Source organism: Pinus tabuliformis, chromosome 5_2, assembly GCF_031772625.1.
Source record: "Pinus tabuliformis cultivar Carrire ecotype Pingquan chromosome 5_2, CPIR1, whole genome shotgun sequence".
Lineage (NCBI taxonomy): Eukaryota > Viridiplantae > Streptophyta > Pinopsida > Pinales > Pinaceae > Pinus > Pinus tabuliformis.
This window is the reverse complement of record NC_142306.1, coordinates 155,266,299-155,290,139: the sequence shown is the minus strand read 5'-3', so window position 1 is coordinate 155,290,139 and position 23,841 is coordinate 155,266,299. Positions and strand designations below refer to the sequence as shown.

General features: G+C 40.3%; 1 protein-coding gene and 3 pseudogenes across 1 annotated transcript; all 4 read right to left on the bottom strand.

The window, feature by feature from the left end:
• Positions 1–1,384: 1,384 nt before the first annotated feature.
• Positions 1,385–2,707, bottom strand: LOC149157989 (transmembrane 9 superfamily member 1 pseudogene; annotated as a pseudogene).
• A 3,990-nt stretch (positions 2,708–6,697) lies between these two features.
• Positions 6,698–8,027, bottom strand: LOC149157988 (transmembrane 9 superfamily member 1 pseudogene; annotated as a pseudogene).
• LOC149157987 (transmembrane 9 superfamily member 1-like) lies at positions 7,179–8,894 on the bottom strand. The gene is made up of 4 exons (XM_089433844.1): positions 8,769–8,894; positions 8,322–8,549; positions 8,168–8,179; positions 7,179–8,045 (listed from the first exon to the last, which is right to left on the bottom strand). Exons 1-4 carry the CDS (start codon positions 8,892–8,894, stop codon positions 7,179–7,181), a joined length of 1,233 nt encoding a protein of 410 aa, XP_089289970.1.
• Positions 8,895–11,955: 3,061 nt separating this feature from the next.
• Positions 11,956–13,381, bottom strand: LOC149157986 (transmembrane 9 superfamily member 1 pseudogene; annotated as a pseudogene).
• Positions 13,382–23,841: the final 10,460 nt, after the last annotated feature.

The window sequence follows — 23,841 nt, the reverse complement described above, 5'->3', positions numbered from 1 at the left end:
TCACGATGATGCCCTTAGTTTCTTAGGCTAATCTACGACATTATCCCTCCTGAGCTTGGGTGATATATTCTCCATTGGGTTCTTGGTCTACGAGTCTTCCCTTCCCACTAGGAGGGAATACCACCCAAGGCGACGTAGGTGCCTTGCATTGCTTACCTACTGTTAGCGCTCGAATTTGCCTCAGGCTGAAGAAGGCAAAACTCGAGGAAACTTCAAACCAAGCTCAGCCTCGTAGCTAGCCCTACGAGGACAGGAGAGGGCTCTCTCTAGGTCTATCTCAGCAGAAAAGTCTTCAAAGGGGCTGAGATGACCAATAAAGAATACTGATTTTAGGCTAGTAAATTGATAGGAAAAGGGGTTTTAATGGATGATAGGGTTTTCTGGGCCGCATGGGGCAAAGAAACAGCTTGAACAGAGAAATATAATCAAAAACACAGATTATCTCCTGAGGCAAGGTAGGCAAGAAATTTAACAATTAAATTGAGATAAACGGAATGGCAAGACTGCTGAGAAGACGACAAGGGCATAGAAGATGGATCCTTGTCAAATAGAAGAAAACATTAATTATGAATACTTCCTCAAGACAGAGCAAATAAATTGAATTCTGCCTTTCTCACTTAAAAGTATTCAACAGAAATGAGTTAGGAATGAAATGAAAAAACATTACAAGATACACATGAAACATAGGAAAACACAAATGTTAAATTTCATACCACAGGAATCTCAGAAGCCAGAGCTGTGTATTTTCATTAAAATCTCTGTCAAAAAGTTGTACAATGACACTCGGTTTTCCTCCACGCACCTCTCAGAATTTTTCTAGCTCCTTACAAAATGATTTTTCATACATTAAATAAGACTGTCCTAGGAGAAAACAGATCGACCCAAAAAACAGGGGCGCTGTTTCACCTGAAGTTACATAAATAGAGATAGAATCATCTCTTTATTCTAAAAACAGAAAATTGTTCCCCTTAAAATCCTTTGATGGCCAATAAACTGGAGCGCAGATCCCTTTGTATCATTAATTGAAGTCTTAAATAGGAATCGAATCCTATGTCTTCTGCTGTGATGTATATCTTCGTTCCAATTTAAACTTTGACTTTTTACTTTGCTGTTGTTCACCGTTATACTATCCAAGAAATATGGTATCTTGGCTTCATTTGAATAGTTCTCTTGGGCCATATTCATGAGCCAGCTGTTGCTACCCTATCACTGCCTCCAACGTTTGTCCGACATAACTGATTTGTATCTAACCTGCAATTCGACCAGCAGATTCAATATCACGGAACTATAATCCTTTTTCCCTGGGAAGAAACAAGTGCCTTAAACAATCCCTGCAATAGCTCTGGCATAAATATATTTCATTCTATTTCTAATCTACTTCTCCTCAATAACATTTGATGTTCCGATAAATTCTTCTTACAAACAATGTAGAGCCCAGGTAACCAACAACCCCACAAAGGATGCCTAAACCAAGGCGGAACATTAGAGTGTAGCCAAAATTGAAACTGGTCTAGAAAAATCCTGACATCTTTGTCTTCATGTGGTAATAGTATATAGAATAAAGATACACATAAGCAGCCGTTGATGTGGCTGAGAAGAATGATGTCCATTGCCAGTGATAATTTTTAGCATTAAGCAAGAAGTATGTTCCAACGATTGTAACACAGATGGTCGCAATAACAAGAATCAAAAACACCAGCAACATGAAGCCGTAAACATAATATACCTTGTATTTCCAAAATGAGGTGAAAACAAAATACATTTCAATGAAAATACCCCCAAAGGGAAGCAGACCACCCATCAGTGACACCACTGTTGGTGTCAGATACCACTTCTTTTCTGGAATTGGGCGAGGAATGGTCTTCACACGACAAGGATTATTTGGAGCCCCGCTCCAATTTCTTCCAACAACCGTTCCAAGGAGTGCTAGAGGGAAAGATATAAATGCCCAGATTACAAGGACAACCACCATAGTGCCAAAAGGAATGGCAGCCAGAGAACCATAGAATATGGCAATGATGTTCAGTACAAATCCAATGCCAAAGCACATAAATGGGAAGAGAGATGTCGTAAGAACCATTGGCTTTATCCAGCGCTTGCCATCATTACATGAATACAGTCCTCCGCTCACATAGCCAGATATAAATAAGGTAAGGGCATAGCAGACAATGAAAGTGGTGACAATTGTCCCACACCCAATATATAGCATGCCAACAATTGCCAGCAAGATAACAAGAAGCACAAGCATGTCAAGTTGTGCACCTGAGCCCGGTAATGCTGACAGCAAGACCAAGTTTCGTGGTGTTCAGAAAACATCTCCATGAACAAGTTTCCACCCTGACTTTTTACTAACATCCCTCTCCAGGCTTTCCAAATCATCTTCTTCGCGAGCATACTTTCCATAGTCATTTCTCAAAGTCCGCATCAGGATCATTGAGACTAAACCCATGAGAAAAATAACCATCATAAATGAATTGAAGATGGAGAACCAATGGATCTGATGTCCAAAGAAAGGATATTCTAAGTAGACATCAAAACGCCTGGCAAAGGTTATGTTGGTCTCGACCCAATGGACTGAATAGGTAAGTTCTAATGTCTTCCCAGCAATAAGCGGCTTTGGATTCTCCTGAGTGAGGTTGACATGAATTATTTGGTCATTATTGATTTTCACAATAATATTCTTGAACTGTGATGCCAATAGCGCCATACATATATTGTAATGGTGATGTCAACGAATAGAATGCCAATGCTGCTATTCATAGAAATGAACTGGGACACATATCTAACTGAACCATATATACAATACTGCTATCATACATCTGTGATGCTCTGCAATTGATCATGCCATACATACAGTTTATATGACAGAGCCGAGACTCATCTAGTGCTGAAACAGGTCAATATAATAGTGACGCTGAGACTATAGGGATGTCGGGAGAGTGCTTGTGCCAACCATATAAGTATCACTGACCATAGACATTACTCTATATGTATATATGAATTTAGCTGCTAGCATAGATATGTAGAAACAATACACCCATCGCAGAACAGCGTTGAGACCTCCATACATATCACTGTGACCATAACGCAGAGACACCATATTGTGTATCAAATTGCAGAGAGTATACACCCATTCGAGAGACTGCCCATCAAGACCATATGAATACCAGAGTTGAGACTCTGAGCCAATATACTGTGGCTGTGATCATACCATTGAGATGCCAAGTGCCAAACATAACTGTGATACCACTGAGATGCCAAGAGACAATGGAAAGCGAGAGCCATGATACAGAGAAATGAGAGTACCATAGATGCCATGATATAGTAAAATGTGAGAGCCATAGATGATGTTTCACTGAGCTAAATGCGAAGCACCAAGACCCATATATAATGAGACCATCCACAGAGAGCAAGTAACCTGAGATGCCGAGACACTGTGGAGACTGTGACACCGTTTGCTTCTCTGGCCGGCCTTCGAAAGATCTTTCACCTCATCCGCAGATAAATGTAGAACAGAAGATTTAGTCTCGCCCTCTACACTCATATGTTTAACATGAGCATAATGCTCTATCAATACGCCAAAGAACCTTTCAAGAATATCTGTAAATTACTCTGAGGAGTTTCAAAGAGTCCCTCAATGGCTCGATGTATTCTATCACATGATTCAGAGAACAAGTCTAGTGGTGAATATTTACTGATGCATGAGAAGAGGTGTTTGAGTGCGTTTCAGGCAAAGTTCTGGGCATAAACTCCAATGCGTAGCGCGCCTCACCCAACGTGCCGCGCGCTCCTGATGCGTAGCGCGCATGTAAAATTACACTGAGAATTGTTGCCTGATGCGTAGCGCGCCCAACCTGATGCGTCGCGCACCCTACAAACGCTGTCAACAATTTCTGATATCCATTTCTCTATTGTGTAGGCTCCCATTTGGATGCATTTCCTTGTTTGACCAATGCGCCAAACTTTGACAGAGCCTTCATGCGAATTTCTTGAAAAGGGACCCTTGAAATACCCTGGAAAGCATTCCAAGAAGAGGCTGCCTCAACTATGATCTCTGCTTGCACACGTGAGATAGTTTTATCAGTTTATTTTCACTGATTTCTTGATTTAATCTGATGATTCCTTTGGTTGTTTCTGCAGGGATTGGAGCTACTGAAGCTGCTGCCATTGGAGACTGTAGAGCTTTGGAACATTTACCTATTTATTACAAAAACATATCTGATGATTTCTTCTTCAAAACAGGGTTTTGAAGAAGAATCTATTTCACATTGATGACATTCCTGAAATAAACACTTACTGAACCTTCCTCTGGCTTGCACATGTTTTTGAAATACTTTGAAAACAAAACCCTGAGCTCAAGAATTAAAATGACTCTTTTCTGGACCAGAGTAACATCAGTGACCGCAAATGACAAGAGATGAACCTTGGTGAATTTGACTATAGCGGGTTGACAAGACAGAGTCTAACATTGGCTCCAATGGGGATGGCAGCTGCCGCTTCTTGGAGGTGCCAAGAACTCCAGATCTTTGGGTGAGCAGACAGTGCCTTCATCCATTGGGCTATGGAGTCATCATTTCGAAAACCAACACAGACTTTGACACATTTATTGACTGAAACCTGACTGAAATGATTGAAAAACTGACTCGGCAAACTTCTAACTACAACTGTAAATGAAACTCAGAATGAAACGCTGCCTTTTGCCTGCTTATTTATTTACAAAATCTACCCTACTCTGCTGTACAAACAATAGATCAGGTAATACTGAAGTGCCAGATCAACCATTCAAGTAAACCTGAGAATGCTGCCGCTTGAGAATGTTTCCACCAGGACACAGATGTAATTGCTAGCAGCCCTTCATGCACGTAATAAGCCTGGTCACGCAAAAGACAGCCTGATCTATCAATCAAACTGAAAAACGTTTCCATGTATGTTGCCATTGGATCGCGAAAGCCAGACTCTGTTGGTTGCCCCAACTCTGCAATACATATCTCCAGCTGCACACTGTCAATGCAAACATCTGTAGGCAATTCTATTATTTCTTGTTTAGAAGGAAGAAGGATTTCCAAGAAATTTTTAGGGACTTGGAAATCATATGACTGGATCTGCTCATATAAACACTGAATCTCCTTCTCAACTCTTTCAACAACTAACTCACAAAATCTAGTTTTAGTTTCAAGAGGGAACTTTGGAGATTTCAAACATTGAAGCAAGGCACTGAAAAATTCTTCATTAATTTCAGAATCTGCTAACTGATTTCTTACTTCTTTTACAGCTTCACATAGGGCAGGGTTTGCCACATACCCCACCATTGCATAAATGGATCAGCGAGCACTGGACTGTCTGGATCGAGTTGGAGTCGCCAGGTGAATGCTTCAGCCTGCATATGTGTCTGAATGCTGTCCACCATCAGCATCAGATCTGCAACTTGATTTCATGTACTGGGACAAGACAATCAACAAGTCGAATGTCACATCAACAGCAAACCATCTTCCCCAGTATGGTCGCCACTATGTTAGCGCTCGAATTTGCCTCAGGCTGAAGAAGGAAAAACTCGAGGCAACATCAAACCAAGCTCAGCCTCGTAGCTAGCCCTACGAGGACAGGAGAGGGCTCTCTCCGGGTCTATCTCGGCAGAAAAGTCTTCAAAGGGGCTGAGATGACCAATAAGGAATACTGATTTTAGGCTAGTAAATTGATAGGAAAAGGGGTTTTAATGGATGATGGGGTTTTCTGGGCCGCATGGGGTAAAGAAACAGCTTGAACAGAGAAATATAATCAAAAATACAGATTATCTCCTGAGGCAAGGTAGGCAAGAAATTTAACAATTAAATTGAGATAAACGGAATTGCAAGACTGATGAGAAGTCGACAAGGGCATAGAAGATGGATCCTTGTCAAACAGAAGAAAACATTAACTATGAATACTTCCTCAAGACAGAGCAAATAAATTGAATTCTGCCTTTCTCACTTAAAAGTATTCAACAGAAATGAGTTAGGAATGAAATGAAAAAACATTACAAGATACACATGAAACATAGGAAAAGACAAATGTTAAATTTCATACCACATGAATCTCAGAAGCCAAAGCTGTGTATTTTCATTAAAATCTCTGTCAAAAAGCTGTACAATGACACTCGGTTTTCCTCCACGCACCTCTCAGAATTTTTCTAACTCCTTACAAAATGATTTTTCATACATTAAATAAGACTGTCCTAGGAGAAAACAGATCGACCCAAAAAACAGGGGCGCTGTTTCACCTGAAGTTACATAAATAGAGATAGAATCATCTCTTTATTCTAAAAACAGAAAATTGTTCCCCTTAAAATCCTTTGATGGCCAATAAACTGGAGCGCAGATCCCTTTGAATCATTAACTGAAGTCTTAAATAGGAATCGAATCCTATGTCTTCTGCTGTGATGTATATCTTCGTTCCAATTTAAACTTTGACTTTTTACTTTGCTGTCGTTCACCGTTATACTATCCAAGAAATATGGTATCTTGGCTCCGTTTGAATAGCGCTCTTGGGCCATATTCATGAGCCAGCTGTTGTTACCCTATCACTGCCTCCAACGTTTGTCCGACATAACTGATTTGTATCTAACCTGCAATTCGACCAGCAAATTCAATATCACGGAAATATAATCCTTTTTCCCTGGGAAGAAACAGGTGCCTTAAACAATCCCTGCAATAGATCTGGCATAAATATATTTCATTCTGTTTCCAATCTACTTCTCCTCAATCACATTTGATGTTCCGATAAATTCTTCTTACAAACAATGTAGAGCCCAGGTAACCAACAACCCCACAAAGGATGCCTAAACCAAGGCGGAACATTAGAGTGTAGCCAAAATTGAAACTGGTCTGGAAAAATCCTGACATCTTTGTCTTCATGTGGTAATAGTATATAGAATAAAGATACACATAAGCAGCCGTTGATGCGGCTGAGAAGAATGATGTCCATTGCCAGCGATAATTTTCAACATTAAGCAAGAAGTATGTTCCAACGATTGTAACACAGATGGTCGCAATAACAAGAATCAAAAACACCAACAACATGAAGCCGTAAACATAATATACCTTGTATTTCCAAAATGAGGTGAAAACAAAATACATTTCAATGAAAATACCCCCAAAGGGAAGCAGACCACCCATCAGTGACACCACTGTTGGTGTCAGATATCACTTCTTTTCTGGAATTGGGTGAGGAATGGTCTTCACACGACAAGGATTATTTGGAGCCCCGCTCCAATTTCTTCCAACAACCGTTCCAAGGAGTGCTAGAGGGAAAGATATAAATGCCCAGATTACAAGGACAACCACCATAGTGCCAAAAGGAATGGCAGCCAGAGAACCATAGAATATGGCAATGATGTTCAGTACAAATCCAATGCCAAAGCACATAAATGGGAAGAGAGATGTCGTAAGAACCATTGGCTTTATCCAGCGCTTGCCATCATTACGTGAATACAGTCCTCCGCTCACATAGCCAGATATAAATAAGGTAAGGGCATAGCAGACAATGAAAGTGGTGACAATTGTCCCACACCCAATATATAGCATGCCAACAATTGCCAGCAAGATAACAAGAAGCACAAGCATGTCAAGTTGTGCACCCGAGCCCAGTAATGCTGACAGCAAGACCAAGTTTCGTGGTGTTCGGAAAACATCTCCGTGAACAAGTTTCCACCCTGACTTTTTACTAACATCCCTCTCCAGGCTTTCCAAATCATCTTCTTCGCGAGCATACTTTGCATAGTCATTTCTCAGAGTCCACATCAGGATCATTGAGACTAAACCCATGAGATAAATAACCATCATAAATGAATTGAAGATGGAGAACCAATGGATCTGATGTCCAAAGAAAGGATATTCTAAGTAGACATCAAAACGCCTGGCAAAGGTTATGTTGGTCTCGACCCAATGGACTGAATAGGTAAGTTCTAATGTCTTCCCAGCAATAAGCGGCTTTGGATTCTCCTGAGTGAGATTGACATGAATTATTTGGTCATTATTGATTTTCACAATAATATTCTTGAACTGTGATGCCTATAGCGCCATACATATATTGTAATGGTGATGTCAACGAATAGAATGCCAATGCTGCTATTCATAGAACTGAACTGGGACACATATCTAACTGAACCATATATACAATACTGCTATCATACATCTGTGATGCTCTGCAATTGATCATGCCATACATACAGTTTATATGACAGAGCCGAGACTCATCTAGTGCTGAAACAGGTCAATATAATAGTGACGCTGAGACTATAGGGATGTCAGGAGAGTGCTTGTGCCAACCATATAAGTACCACTGACCATAGACATTACTCTATATGTATATATGAATATAGCTGCTAGCATAGATCTGTAGAAACAATACACCCATCGCAGAACAGTGTTGAGACCTCCATACATATCACTGTGACCATAACGCAGAGACAACATATTGTGTATCAAATTGCAGAGAGTATACACCCATTCGAGAGACTGCCCATCAAGACCATATGAATACCAGAGTTGAGACTCTGAGCCAATATACTGTGGCTGTGATCATACCATTGAGATGCCAAGTGCCAAACATAACTGTGATACCACTGAGACGCCAAGAGACAATGGAAAGCGAGAGCCATGATACAGAGAAATGAGAGTACCATAGATGCCATGATATAGTAAAATGTGAGAGCCATAGATGATGTTTTACTGAGCTAAATGCGAAGCACCGAGACCCATATATAATGAGACCATCCACAGAGAGCAAGTAACCTGAGATGCCGAGACACTGTGGAGATTGTGACACCGTTTGCTTCTCTGGCCGGCCTTCGAAAGATCTTTCACCTCATCCGCAGATAATTGTAGAACAGAAGATTTAGTCTCGCCCTCTACACTCATATGTTTAACATGAGCATAATGCTCTATCAATACGCCAAAGAACCTTTCAAGAATATCCGTAAATTACTCTGAGGAGTTTCAAAGAGTCCCTCAATGGCTCGATGTATTCTATCACATGATTCAGAGAACAAGTCTAGTGGTGAATATTTACTGATGCATGAGAAGAGGTGTTTGAGTGCGTTTCAGGCAAAGTTATGGCCCTAAACTCCAATGCGTAGCGCGCCTCACCCAACGTGCCACGCGCTCCTTATGCGTAGCGCGCATGTAAAATTACACTGAGAATTGTTGCCTGATGCGTAGCGCGCCACTGGTGCATAGCGCGCCCAACCTGATGCGTCGCGCACCCTCCAAACGCTGTCAACAATTTCTGATATCCATTTCTCTGTTGTGTAGGCTCCCATTTGGATGCATTTCCTTGTTTGACCAATGCACCAAACTTTGACAGAGCCTTCATGTGAATTTCTTGAAAAGGGACCCTTGAAATACCCTGGAAAGCATTCCAAGAAGAGGTTGCCTCAACTATGATCTCTGCATGCACATGTGAGATAGTTTTATCAGTTTATTTTCACTGATTTCTTGATTTAATCTGATGATTCCTTTGGCTGTTTCTGCAGGGATTGGAGCTACTGAAGCTGTTGCCATTGGAGACTGTAGAGCTTTGGAACATTTACCTATTTATTACAAAAACATATCTGATGATTTCTTCTTCAAAACAGGGTTTTGAAGAAGAATCTATTTCACATTGATGACATTCCTGAAATAAACACTTACTGAACCTTCCTCTGGCTTGCACATGTTTTTGAAATACTTTGAAAACAAAACCCTGAGCTCAAGAATTAAAATGACTCTTTTCTGGACCAGAGTAACATCAGTGACCGCAAATGACAAGAGATGAACCTTGGTGAATTTGACTATAGCGGGTTGACAAGACGGAGTCTAACATTGGCTCCAATGGGGATGGCAGCTGCCGCTTCTTGGAGGTGCCAAGAACTGTAGATCTTTGGGTGAGCAGACAGTGCCTTCGTCCATTGGGCTATGGAGTCATCATTTCGACAACCAACACAGACTTTGACAGATTTATTGACTGAAACTTGACTGAAATGATTGAAAAACTTACTCGGCAAACTTCTAACTACAACTGTAAATGAAACTCAAAATGAAATGTTGTCTTTTGGCTGCTTATTTATTTACAAAATCTACCCTACTCTGCTGTACAAACAATAGATTAGGTAATACTGAAGTGCTAGATCAACCATTCAAGTAAACTTGAGAATGATGCCACTTGAGAATGTTTCCACCAAGACACAGATGTAATTGCTGGCAGCCCTTCATGCACGTAATAAGCCTGGTCACGCAAAAGACAGCCTGATCTATCAATCAAACTGAAAAATGTTTCCATGTATGTTGCCATTGGATCGCGAAAGCCAGACTCTGTTGGCTGCCCCAACTCTGCAATACATATCTCCAGCTGCACACTGTCAATGCAAACATCTGTAGGCAATTCTATTATTTCTTCTTTCGAAGGACAAAGGATTTCCAAGAACTTTTTAGGGACTTGGAAATCATATGACTGGATCTGCTCATCTAAACACTGAATCTCCTTCTCAACTCTTTCAACAACTAACTCACAAAATCTAGTTTTAGTTTCAAGAGGGAACTTTGGAGATTTCAAACATTGAAACAAGGCACTGAAAAATTCTTCATTAATTTCAGAATCTGCTAACTGATTTCTTACTTCTTCTACAGCTTCACACAGGGCAGGGTTTGCCACATACCCCACCATTGCATAAATGGATCAGCGAGCACTGGACTATCTGGATCGAGTTGGAGTCGCCAGGTGAATGCTTCAGCCTGCATATGTGTCTGAATGCTGTCCACCATCAGCATCAGATCTGCAACTTGATTTCATGTACTGGGACAAGACAATCAACAAGTCGAATATCACATCAACAACAAACCATCTCCCCAGTATGGTCGCCACTATGTTAGCGCTCGAATTTGCCTTAGGCTGAAGAAGGCAAAACTCGAGGGAACATCAAACCAAGCTCAGCCTCGTAGCTAGCCCAAAAGTCTTCAAAGGGGCTGAGATGACCAATAAGGAATACTGATTTTAGGCTAGTAAATTGATAGGAAAAGGGGTTTTAATGGATGATGGGGTTTTCTGGGCCGCATGGGGCAAAGAAACAGCTTGAACAGATAAATATAATCAAAAACACAGATTATCTCCTGAGGCAAGGTAGGCAAGAAATTTAACAATTAAATTGAGATAAACGGAATGGCAAGACTGTTGAGAAGTCGACAAGGGCATAGAAGATGGATCCTTGTCAAACAAAAGAAAAAATTAACTATGAATACTTCCTCAAGACAGAGCAAATAAATTGAATTCTGCCTTTCTCACTTAAAAGTATTCAACAGAAATGAGTTAGGAATGAAATGAAAAAACATTACAAGATACACATGAAACATAGGAAAAGACAAATGTTAAATTTCATGCCACAGGAATCTCAGAAGCCAGAGCTGTGTATTTTCATTAAAATCTCTGTCAAAAAGCTGTACAATGACACTCGGTTTTCCTCCACTCACCTCTCAGAATTTTTCTAACTCCTTACAAAATGATTTTTCATACATTAAATAAGACTGTCCTAGGAGAAAACAGATCGACCCAAAAAACAGGGGCGTTGTTTCACCTGAAGTTACATAAATAGAGATAGAATCATCCCTTTATTCTAAAAACAGAAAATTATTCCCCTTAAAATCCTTTGATGGCCAATAAACTGGAGCGCAGATCCCTTTGAATCATTAACTGAAGTCTTAAATAGGAATCGAATCCTATGTCTTCTGCTGTGATGTATATCTTCGTTCCAATTTAAAGTTTGACTTTTTACTTTGTTGTCGTTCACCGTTATACTATCCAAGAAATATGGTATCTTAGCTCCGTTTGAATAGTGCTATTGGGCCATATTCATGAGCCAGTTGTAGCACCCCATCACCGCCTCCAACATTTGTCCGACATAACTGATTTGTATCTAACCTGCAATTCGACCAGCAGATTCAATATCACGGAACTATAATCCTTTTTCCCTGGGAAGAAACAGGTGCCTTAAACAATCCCTGCAATAGCTCTGGCATAAATATATTTCATTCTGTTTCCAATCTACTTCTCCTCAATCACACTTGATGTTCCGATAAATTCTTCTTACAAACAATGTAGAGCCCAGGTAACCAACAACCCCACAAAGGATGCCTAAACCAAGGCGGAACATTAGAGTGTAGCCAAAATTGAAACTGGTCTAGAAAAATCCTGACATCTTTGTCTTCATGTGGTAATAGTATATTGAATAAAGATACACATAAGTAGCCGTTGATGCGGCTGAGAAGAATGATGTCCATTGCCAGCGATAATTTTCAGCATTAAGCAAGAAGTATGTTCCAACGATTGTAACACAGATGGTCGCAATAACAAGAATAAAAAACACCAGCAACATGAAGCCGTAAACATAATATACCTTGTATTTCCAAAATGAGGTGAAAACAAAATACATTTCAATGAAAATACCCCCAAAGGGAAGCAGACCACCCATCAGTGACACCATTGTTGGTGTCAGATACCACTTCTTTTCTGGAATTGGGCGAGGAATGGTCTTCACACGAAAAGGATTATTTGGAGCCCCACTCCAATTTCTTCCAACAACCGTTCCAAGGAGTGCTAGAGGGAAAGATATAAATGCCCAGATTACAAGGACAACCACCATAGTGCCAAAAGGAATGGCAGCCAGAGAACCATAGAATATGGCAATGATGTTCAGTACAAATCCAATGCCAAAGCACATAAATGCGAAGAGAGATGCCGTAAGAACCATTGGCTTTATCCAGCGCTTGCCATCATTACGTGAATACAATCCTCCTTTCACATAGCCAGATATAAATAAGGTAAGGGCATAGCAGACAATGAAAGTGGTGACAATTGTCCCACACCCAATATATAGCATGCCAACAATTGCCAGCAAGATAACAAGAAGCACAAGCATGTCAAGTTGTGCACCTGAGCCCACTAATGCTGACAACAAGACCAAGTTTCGTGGTGTTCGGAAAACATCTCCATGAACAAGTTTCCACCCTGACTTTTTACTAACATCCCTCTCCAGGCTTTCCAAATCATCTTCTTCGTGAGCATACTTTGCATAGTCATTTCTCAGAGTCCGCATCAGGATCATTGAGACTAAACCCGTGAGAAAAATAACCATCATAAATGAATTGAAGATGGAGAACCAATGGATCTGATGTCCAAAGAAAGGATATTCTAAGTAGACATCAAAACGCCTGGCAAAGGTTATGTTGGTCTCGACCCAATGGACTGAATAGGTAAGTTCTAATGTCTTCCCAGCAATAAGCGGCTTTGGATTCTCCTGAGTGAGGTTGACATGAATTATTTGGTCATTATTGATTTTCACAATAATATTCTTGAACTGTGATGCCAATAGCCCCATACATATATTGTAATGGTGATGTCAACGAATAGAATGCCAATGTTGCTATTCATAGAACTGAACTGGGACACATATCTAACTGAACCATATATACAATACTGCTATCATACATCTATGATGCTCTGCAATTGATCATGCCATACATACAGTTTATATGACAGAGCCAAGACTCATCTAGTGCTGAAACAGGTCAATATAATAGTGACGTTGAGACTATAGGGATGTCGGGAGAGTGCTTGTGCCAACCATATAAGTACCGCTGACCATAGACATTACTCTATATGTATATATGAATATAGCTGCTAGCATAGATCTGTAGAAACAATACACCCATCGCAGAACAGCGTTGAGACCTCCATACATATCACTGTGACCATAACGCAGAGACAACATATTGTGTATCAAATTGCAGAGAGTATACACCCATTCGAGAGACTGCCCATCAAGACCATATGAATACCAGAGTTGAGACTCTGAGCCAATATACTGTGGCTGTGATCATACCATTGAGATGCCAAGTGCCAAACATAACTGTGATACCACTGAGATGCCAAGAGACAATGGAAAGCGAGAGCCATGATACAGAGAAATGAGAGTACCATAGATGCCATGATATAGTAAAATGCGAGAGCCATAGATGATGTTTCACTGAGCTAAATGCGAAGCACTGAGACCCATATATAATGAGACCATCCACAGAGAGCAAGTAACCTGAGATGTCGAGACACTGTGGAGACTGTGACACCGTTTGCTTCTCTGGCCGGCCTTCAAAAGATCTTTCACCTCATCCGCAGATAATTGTAGAACAGAAGATTTAGTCTCGCCCTCTACACTCATATGTTTAACATGAGCATAATGCTCTATCAATACGCCAAAGAACCTTTCAAGAATATCCGTAAATTCCTCTTAGGAGTTTCAAAGATTCCCTCAATGGCTCGATGTATTCTATCACATGATTCAGAGAACAAGTCTAGTGGTGAATATTTACTGATGCATGAGAAGAGGTGTTTGAGTGCGTTTCAGGCAAAGTTCTGGGCATAAACTCCAATGCGTAGCGCGCCTCACCCAACGTGCCGCGCTCTCCTGATGCGTAGCGCGCGTGTAAAATTACACTGAGAATTGTTGCCTGATGCGTAGCGCGCCACTGGTGCGTAGCGCACCCAACCTGATGTGTCGCGCACCCTCCAAACGTTGTCAAAAATTTCTGATATCCATTTCTCTGTTGTGTAGGCTCCCATTTGGATGCATTTCCTTGTTTTACCAATGCGCCAAACTTTGACAGAGCCTTCATGCGAATTTCTTGAAAAGGGACCCTTGAAATACCCTGGAAAGCATTCCAAGAAGAGGCTACCTCAACTATGATCTCTGCATGCACACGTGAGATAGTTTTATCAGTTTATTTTCACTGATTTCTTGATTTAATCTGATGATTCCTTTGGCTGTTTTTGCAGGGATTGTAGCTACTGAAGCTGCTGCCATTGGAGACTGTAGAGCTTTGGAACATTTACCTATTTATTACAAAAACATATCTGATGATTTCTTCTTCAAAACAGGGTTTTGAAGAAGAATCTATTTCACATTGATGACATTCCTGAAATAAACACTTACTGAACTTTCCTCTGGCTTGCACATGTTTTTGAAATACTTTGAAAACAAAACCCTGAGCTCAAGAATTAAAATGACTCTTTTCTGGACCAGAGTAACATCAGTGACCGCAAATGACAAGAGATGAACCTTGGTGAATTTGACTATAGCGGGTTGACAAGACGGAGTCTAACACCTACCACGGGCTTGGTGAGGACTCCTGAGAGGTTCCTACCTCTCCTGCCACACGCTGACAGTATTGGACCCTATGTCGAGCCTGAAAGCAACTCCATGGAACTACATGGAGCCTTCAGGTGCCTCAACAGCCACCCTAAGATGCCAACAATAGGTATCCAGCCTGCTGAGAATGACAAGTTGAAGGCCATTTAGGCAAAGTTGGTGGCTTGACTGGTCCCAGGGGACAACTCCCCTTGAAATTAATGCTCTTCTTTCCATGCAACACAACAACTTAACTTGGAAAAAAATTACATGTAAGTGGATACAAACCCTACTATGAAGAGGGTCTTCCATGTAATCTTCATATTAATAAAATGGTCTCATAACCCACTATTTCTCAAGTTTTAATCCAAGCTCTCATGGCTCATCCATGACATGTAATGAGTTATGTCTCTTCCTTAATAACTTATTTATGTGTCGCTTCTTACGTTGTTAAACATGTATGTAGATCTAGGCTTCGCACAACATTGTGGCTTAGTCTTTTTTATCATGAGGTTTTTTATGCCTCTTATGCATTAGACATTTTATGTCTACCATTAGCAATCATGACACACATTTTTTCTTTCAGCTTTCACACACATGCATCTATATATTCAACACACACACACACAGACATACATATGTCAATAACATATCCCCATAGAGATGTACCACGTCTACAAGCATAATCAACACAATGCAGTCCATGAATTCAGGACTATTATCTACAACACAACGAAATTATTCTAGAAGATAAATGACATATACATATACTTATCTTTGAAATTGTAGGGAAATTGAGTCTGGAACAAGGACTCTCCACCCAACTATAGATAGTTTCATCCACACTTGCAGTCATCACCCTCGGGCCAAATTCCAGAATATTGGGGGGCTTGCTTGCCTATGGGACTAGCACACCAACTTCCATTGAATCAGGGACTCCAAACGACTTCCTTCCTCAATCCCACCAACTAACAGCTACTTTCTTGGTCTGCCCGGAGAATCTGAAGGTGCCCAACATCACCCCCAAGTGCACACATAGTGCTTCACCCCCTTCTAGGGAGTCTAGAATCCATTATACCATCAGGGCATAACCAGAAATATTCATTTTGGTCTTCCTCTGCTTCTTCTCTATGATGGTCTCTTCCCAAGTTGTTACAAGGTGCCAGAGTCTGCTATCTCAACCCATAGCCTCCAGGGGACCCAATTTGTTGCAAGGCTCCAGATATTCCATCCTAGCCGACAGCCTCCAAGGACCCAAGTTGTTACAGGTCTCTAGAGAACTTTGTCTCAACCCACAACATCCAAGGACCAAGCTGTTATAGGAATCTTGGTATCCTATCTCAACTAACAACCTCCAGGGACCCCAAGTTGTTACAGAGCTCCAGAGACTAGAAATTCAACCCACAAATTCCAGGGATCGAAATCCAATCCCATTCTCTTCTCTTCTCTTCAGTGTTGCCTGATGGAACATCTTTCTAAATATTCCCCTCGATACCACTCGTCTTCTATCTATGTATCTCCTCATCCTGTATGAATGTTTTGTCCCCCCATATCTCCTTCGCCTCTATCTTTTCTTGGCCTCTTCCTCGACCACAATTACTATTGCATCCTTGTTGGCATGTAGTGCACAGTTCCTCCATAAAATTATTGTATGTTTTCTTGTGGTTGCTTCTCAAGCAACATGAGCCTGCTACTTCCTCTTGCATCTCATTTAGTTTGAAGGCCAATTCATGCACCAGTCAGCCTTTAATGGCTGTCCTCTATTTTAGGTTCCTTTTCCGCACAAGAAACCATAACATCCCAAGAAAACGACCTCCTCCCTAGCTCTGGAATTTGTGTCCCTTGATTCAGTCCCCTTTTCTTGATTTCAAATGTTGCAAAATATTTACAATGCAGGTTATATGAGGACTTTGGGTGGGGTGTCACATAAAGCATTAAGAAAGTGTGATGGGACATGTGGTTTCAGATTATCTCATCAAACTTTCATTGGGTAGAAATATCAAAAATATGTATGGATAAGTAAGAAAAAAGCGATTCAAGTTAACCAAAATTGCTTAGTATAGGACTTTAAGTAAAATCATACCTATAGGTTATTACTTGAAATAGTTAACCACAATTCATTACTTAAGATTTTAATGATATATTGTTATGACTTGAAGTATTTACTACTAATTACTTCTTTTTATTTTAATTCTAATTTCTCATGGGGGGGATTTTAAAATGTGACTAACATGGAGTTAGACTTAAGAAGTTTTTAAAAGAAATGAACACTTGGAAAAATGACCTTGGACTTATAACTAAATACCTCAATCGATAACCGAAAAATATCCAAGGATTAAGATGAAGTAAACCCTTGTGGAACAAAAGGTAATATCCTTCCAAACTCACTAAATGCATAAAACTCACACGAACCTACCTTCAAAACTTGATGCAAGGATTGAGAGCATATTTGATTACTTACATTAGAAAGAAGTGTAACACCCCCTCCTCCCAGGTCCACCCAAGAATCCAACCAGCCAGGAAAACATGTGATGATAGAGGTTACTATAATGGATTCAATCTCCTTGGTGACCTTAAGGAAATGGAATCGATGGAAATCATTAAACAAACCCATCCACATCAGAAATTACACCCCCAGGAGACATGTCATGCACTTAGACATCCTATCCGTTGGTCCCACTAATATTTTAAGCCTCTTAACCCAAATTTGATCTCATGCTATAGGAAATAAAATGACCAAAACATCAAAGTAACTCTCACAGGCCTTTGTGCCAGCAACTGTGGACTTTTCTGAGTAGACCTGCACCAATGACCTCGAGATTTGAGCCACTTTTATAGCCCAAAATCCCAACCTCTACCCTGAACTTGCTACAGCCTTCAGAATCCATCAAAGACATGATAAAAATGCTGATAAATCAAAAATCAACCTTAGGACTAGGCCTGAGAATCCCCAAACGGGTCTGACATTCTATCAAACACTTGGCATCAATGCAACCTATAGCGCTAGGATACAAGACAAATCATAAATGACTAAGAGAACTTATGAAACATAACCAGAAGGATCACCTCCTTCTCCATTGGACTATTATATCATCAATTAGGTCTTGCATCCATCCATTTAACAGTTACAAGTAAATACATGAAATAACCATGACATGAACTAGTCACATAACCATGCTTATAACCAACATTAAACCATATAAATATCAGAGATATGATAGCCATTAAATCCACATATAAACAAGTAAAAAAGTAAGATAACTTAGATTTCATTAATCATAGGAAAATCTGACCAGGTTGGGGACTTCCACGTACCACCCGACCATAGGCATGGTTGAACCAAAACTCTCTTTCAACCAGTCACCCCCATGCCATATTCCAAGCATGAATGTGGGATCTCATAAAACAACCAATCCAAGAACAACAAAAGGAATCCAGAGGTTAAACCACATCCACCCTCACCAAACTATGATCACACCAAAATCGGTGCTCCGATCACAACCAAACCGAACTTGGAATTCCATCCAGAATCCATCACTATCCTTGAAGAATTTTCCATCTCCTTGTCTCTCATCCTTTACTGCAATCCAATATTGAATCACTAGGCCCTAAACCGAGACCAGTCTCTTATGCTTTACCACAATCCAAACCCGAATCACTAAGCCCTAAACCGAGACTTCTCCTTCAGGTTTTACCGTGTATCCCGCCAAAATCGGTCAAGGGATTCCTAGGTCTTTGGGAATGAACCTTGAGACCACCTCTGCCTCAGATTCTGAAATCCATCTGGCAAACCAGAGCTCAAAACCGTAATAAACATCCCAACACCATGGAATCTAGAAAAAGGCAAGGCTAAGCTGAAAACCATTGTCTTAACCCAGTAAAACCATGCCACTGACAGCAAGAGAACCATACACCAACATGCAAAGTCATGCATGTCCAAACCAACTAGGAAATCACACATGCAATTATTCCTGCTTAAGTGGCTTGATCCTACTCTTCTTCCTTGATCCTTTCTTTCCTTCCTTTCCCTTTGCTTGATTTTCCTTCCTTGATCCAAATCTAGAGTGCTCTAAGAAAAATCTAAGTGGTCAAGAGTGAGAGAGAGAGAGAGAATGATGAGAGAGCTCCAAACTTGAACTAACTAAAGGTTACCAATTAATCCTCAGAAGCCTTTTTATTGATGATGCCTCTATTTTCTTCATTTTTCATTATTTTCCTTCAATTTCCTCCTCACATGCAACCTGTGACCTTTTACCTTCCTTTTCTCCTATTTTCCTTTATGTTCATTAATAAATGTGCCAAAATTTCCTTTTTTCCTTTTAATGCCTTTTCCTTAGCCTTTGATAATTTTCCTTAGACAAAACACACATCAGGTTGGAATATCTTTTCCCAACATTCAGGTTGGAATAAGTGTCCCTTAACCGTGGTCTTATTTTGCCTTCGTTAACTTTTATTACATGAAATTTTCACCATGGTTGTTACAGAACCCTCCCCCTTGGGCAACATTGTCCTCGGTGTTAAACCAAACCATGACCTTAGAAAAATTGCTTAAAATAAAACATACTTCCCATGGAGCTTTATAACTTAGCTTGTTGCAGTATCTACAATGAAAGACCTACTCAAAAGCAAAACATCATGACAACATGACAATATAACAAGCATAATAATGTGAGAACCATACCTCTTATTGGAGCTTTATAACTTAGCTCATGGCGGTATTTACATCCATATACATATACATACATATACCAAAACATCATCAAAACATATACCAACATCAAACCAAAACTGCTTTGCCTCAACCGTAAAATAATGAAGGATACAAGGCTCACATCTTATCCACCATATCCCATGTAGCTTCTTCAGGCCCAAAGTGCTTCCAGCCTTCCACTGCACTTTAAATTTCTCTATGGCTCTGTTCCTGAGCATGAGATGTTTCTGTTGCAATATGCACTGAGGCTCCGGCTGGAACTCTCCTTCTTGCTCCACCTACAACACAGACCAATCAATAACATGATCAACATCCTTTATACACTTCTTAAGTAATGAAAGATGGAAAACATCATGGAATTTAACTGTTGGAGGTAGTGTAAGTTGATATGTCACTGGTCCAATCCTCTCAAGGATCTCAAAAGGCCTGCAATATCGTGGTTTCAACTTGGCACATGAACCAATCCTCAAAGAGATTTTCTTCGGCTCAATGTGCAAATACACATGCTCCCCAACATGAAACTCCTTGAACACCCGTGTTGATCCACTTAACTCCTTTGTCTATCATGTGTTGCCTTTATATTCTTCTTTATAAGCTGCATTTCCTACTCCATGTTTTCCAACATGTCTGGTCCAATAAGTATCATGTTCACTGAATCACTCCAGCTGATGGGAGTGTTACAACTCCGTCCATACAATTCCTTGAAAGGACTCATCCTTAATGACTCCCGATAACTATTGTTGTATGAGAACTCAACTAATGGAAGATACTCCTCCCATTTCTTCTGTTGGTGCATCACATACATCCTCAACATATCCTCCAAGATCCTATTGACCCTCTCTGTCTGTCCATCTTTCTACAAATGATAAGTTTTAATGAAGGCAAACTTTGTACCCAAGCCTGCAAATAGCTCCTTCCAAACCATGGAAGTGAACTTCGCATCCCAGTCCAACACAATCTTCTTTGGAACACCATGCAGTCTCACTATCTCTCTGATGAACACCTGTGCTACCTCATTGTTTGAATATGTGCTCTTTACTGGAATGAAGTGAGCTAACTTGCTCAACATGTCAACCGTGAACATAATAAAATCATGTTGCTTTACTGTCCTCAGAATACTTGTAATGAAATCCATGGAAATGACCTCCCATTTCCATTATGGAACTGTTATAGGCTGTAGTAAACCACCTGAATGCTTACATTCCACCTTTACCTGCTGACAATCTAGACATCTAGCCACAAATTCTGCCACTTCCTTCTTCAGATTCAGCCAATAGTAGAACTTCTTCACTGTTGACAATGTCTTCTGATATCCTGGATGACTTGAGTATGGCCTGGCGTGAAACTCTCTCAACATAAACTTCTTGAGCTCACTACAATTTGTCACATAAATCCTGTCTCTAAATATCACCAAACCATCTGTCGTGAAATGATAGTCTGCATCCCAGTCACCTATACATGTACCTTCACATGTACCTATACCTGTACCTGTGCTCTGTTGTAACCCATGCATAATCTCCATCTATTTTTCATCCTATTGTCCTACCTGCAAGATCCTATCTTGTAACTCTGTCCCATAAGAGCTCATAGCTGCTATATGATTTACCTATACCTTCTTGCTAAGAGCATCCACAACCCAGTTCTCCTTCCCTTTGATGTATTTGATCTCAAATTCGAACTCACTAAGGGTAGCCAACCATATAGATTTCTTGGCATTTAGATTCAACTTATCAAACAAATATATCAACCCATAGTGATCTCTCATCAATGTAAACCTCCTACCAAGAACATAGTGTCTCCACATCTTCAATGCGTGTATAATTGATGCTAGTTCAAGATCATGCATTGGGTAGTTCTTCTTGTGCTCATTTAGTTTCCGTGACTCATAGCACACTCCCTGTCCTTCTTGCTTGAGAACTCCTCCAAGTCCTCTCTTGCAAGCCTCTGTACACACTACAAACTCCTTGTCCAGATCCGCAATCTTTAGCACTTGTGCATGTGTCAACAGTTGCTTAAGGTTCTCAAAACTAGCCTCACATTCTTCTATCTATTCGAACTTCTTACCTTTCCACTGCAATGATGTGAAAGGATATGAAATGCGTCAAAAGTTCCTGATGAACCTTTTGTAGTAGCTTGTCAATCCCATAAATGATCTCACCTCATCCACATTCTTAGGAGTTGCCCACTCTATAATAGCCCTTATCTTTTCTGGATCCACTATTATGCCATCCTTGGAGAAAACATGCCCCAAATAATGTACCTTTGTCTGAAAGAAGTTTCACCTGCTAAGTTTAGTATACAACTGATGCTCTCTTAGCAACCTCAACACTGCTGCTAAATGCTCAGTGTGTTCTTCCTCATTCTTATAATATACCAGTATGTCATCAATGAATACAATAACAAACTTGTCCAGATAAGGACGCAACACACTATTCATCAAACACACAAATGTAGCTGGAGAATTATTCAAACTGAACGAAACAACAACAAACTCATAATGCCCATACCTGGTCCTAAATGTAGCCTTAAAGATATCCTCTTCCTTAATGTGTACCCGATGGTATCCCAATCTCAAGTCGATCTTAGAGAACATTGTTTCTCCCTTCAACTGATCAAACAAATCATCAATCCTTGGCAAAGGGTACCTGTTATTGATCATTACTTTTTTCATCTTCCTGTAGTCAATGCACAGTCTAAGAGTACCATCTTTCTTCTTCATGAAAAAAATTGGTGCACCCCAAGGTGATACACTCAGCCTAATGTACCCCTTATCAAAGATTTCCTTCAGCTGCAACTTTAACTCAACCAACTCAGATGTGCTCATCTTGTAAGGTGTTTTTGATACTAGAGTTTCCCCTGGCACCAACTCATTAGAGAATTATACCTTCCTGTGAGGTGAAAACTCTATAATTTCCTCACGATATACATCCTGAAACTGTTGCAAAACTGGTTAATTGCTTAACACATCTACATCCTCAACCTCCTTACCATTTTGACTAGAAATGTGTACTGAAAACATCACACAACCTTTTCTACAACTACGCTTAGTGTGCATAGCAGTAACCATCCTCACTGATGTAGGATTCCTCTTCCCTTGCAAAGTCCTTCTTTGCCCACTATCATCCACACACTGAATGGCCTTGTCGAAGAAATCCACTTTGGTTCTATGAAGGTATAGCCAATCCATACAAAAAAGAATATTATACAAACCCAATGGGAATACATTCAAATGTGCTACTGTAGGCATACCATTTAACTCAAATGCACAAGTTGTTACCCAATGGTGAACTCACTTCTTCGTACCTGTAGCCAACTGTACCAACCAAGATTCTACATGCACTTCTTTTCTCAAACCACACTTATGCACCAGGTCAGAATTAATATAACTATAGTTAGATCTAGGATCAATCAAAATAGAAACAACTTGATCACAAATCTTATCGTCCATCTCAATGATTGATGCTTGATGATCCACCTGCATGTTATCCACAGCTGCATAGATATGAGGAATGCTATGACCAACATCACCAAATGTATGCACCTCCTAAGCACTGTAGATATGGGGTCTACCACCACTCTGATATTGTAGACAATCTCTCTTACGATTATCCTTACCACATATCCAACATTGCAATGGTTCCCTACCACCGCCTCTAGCCTGCTACTCTCCATGTCCCTTCTCAGCTTTATTGAACCTCTTGTAAGGAAATGAATTTTCTTTCTCACTTTCATTTTGAGGTCTTCCTCTCTTTGGTGCCCATTTTCCTTTATCTTTCTCATTTCTTTTCAAGTCATGCTTGGTCTCAAAATTGCACTTCGACTGCTCATAACAATGCTTCAACTTTCGAATGGGCTCCTCCAATGATTTAGGCTCATCGAACTCAATCTGGTCTATGTACACAACAATAAATTCACTAATGAATCTCCGAACCTTGGCCTTCTCCTC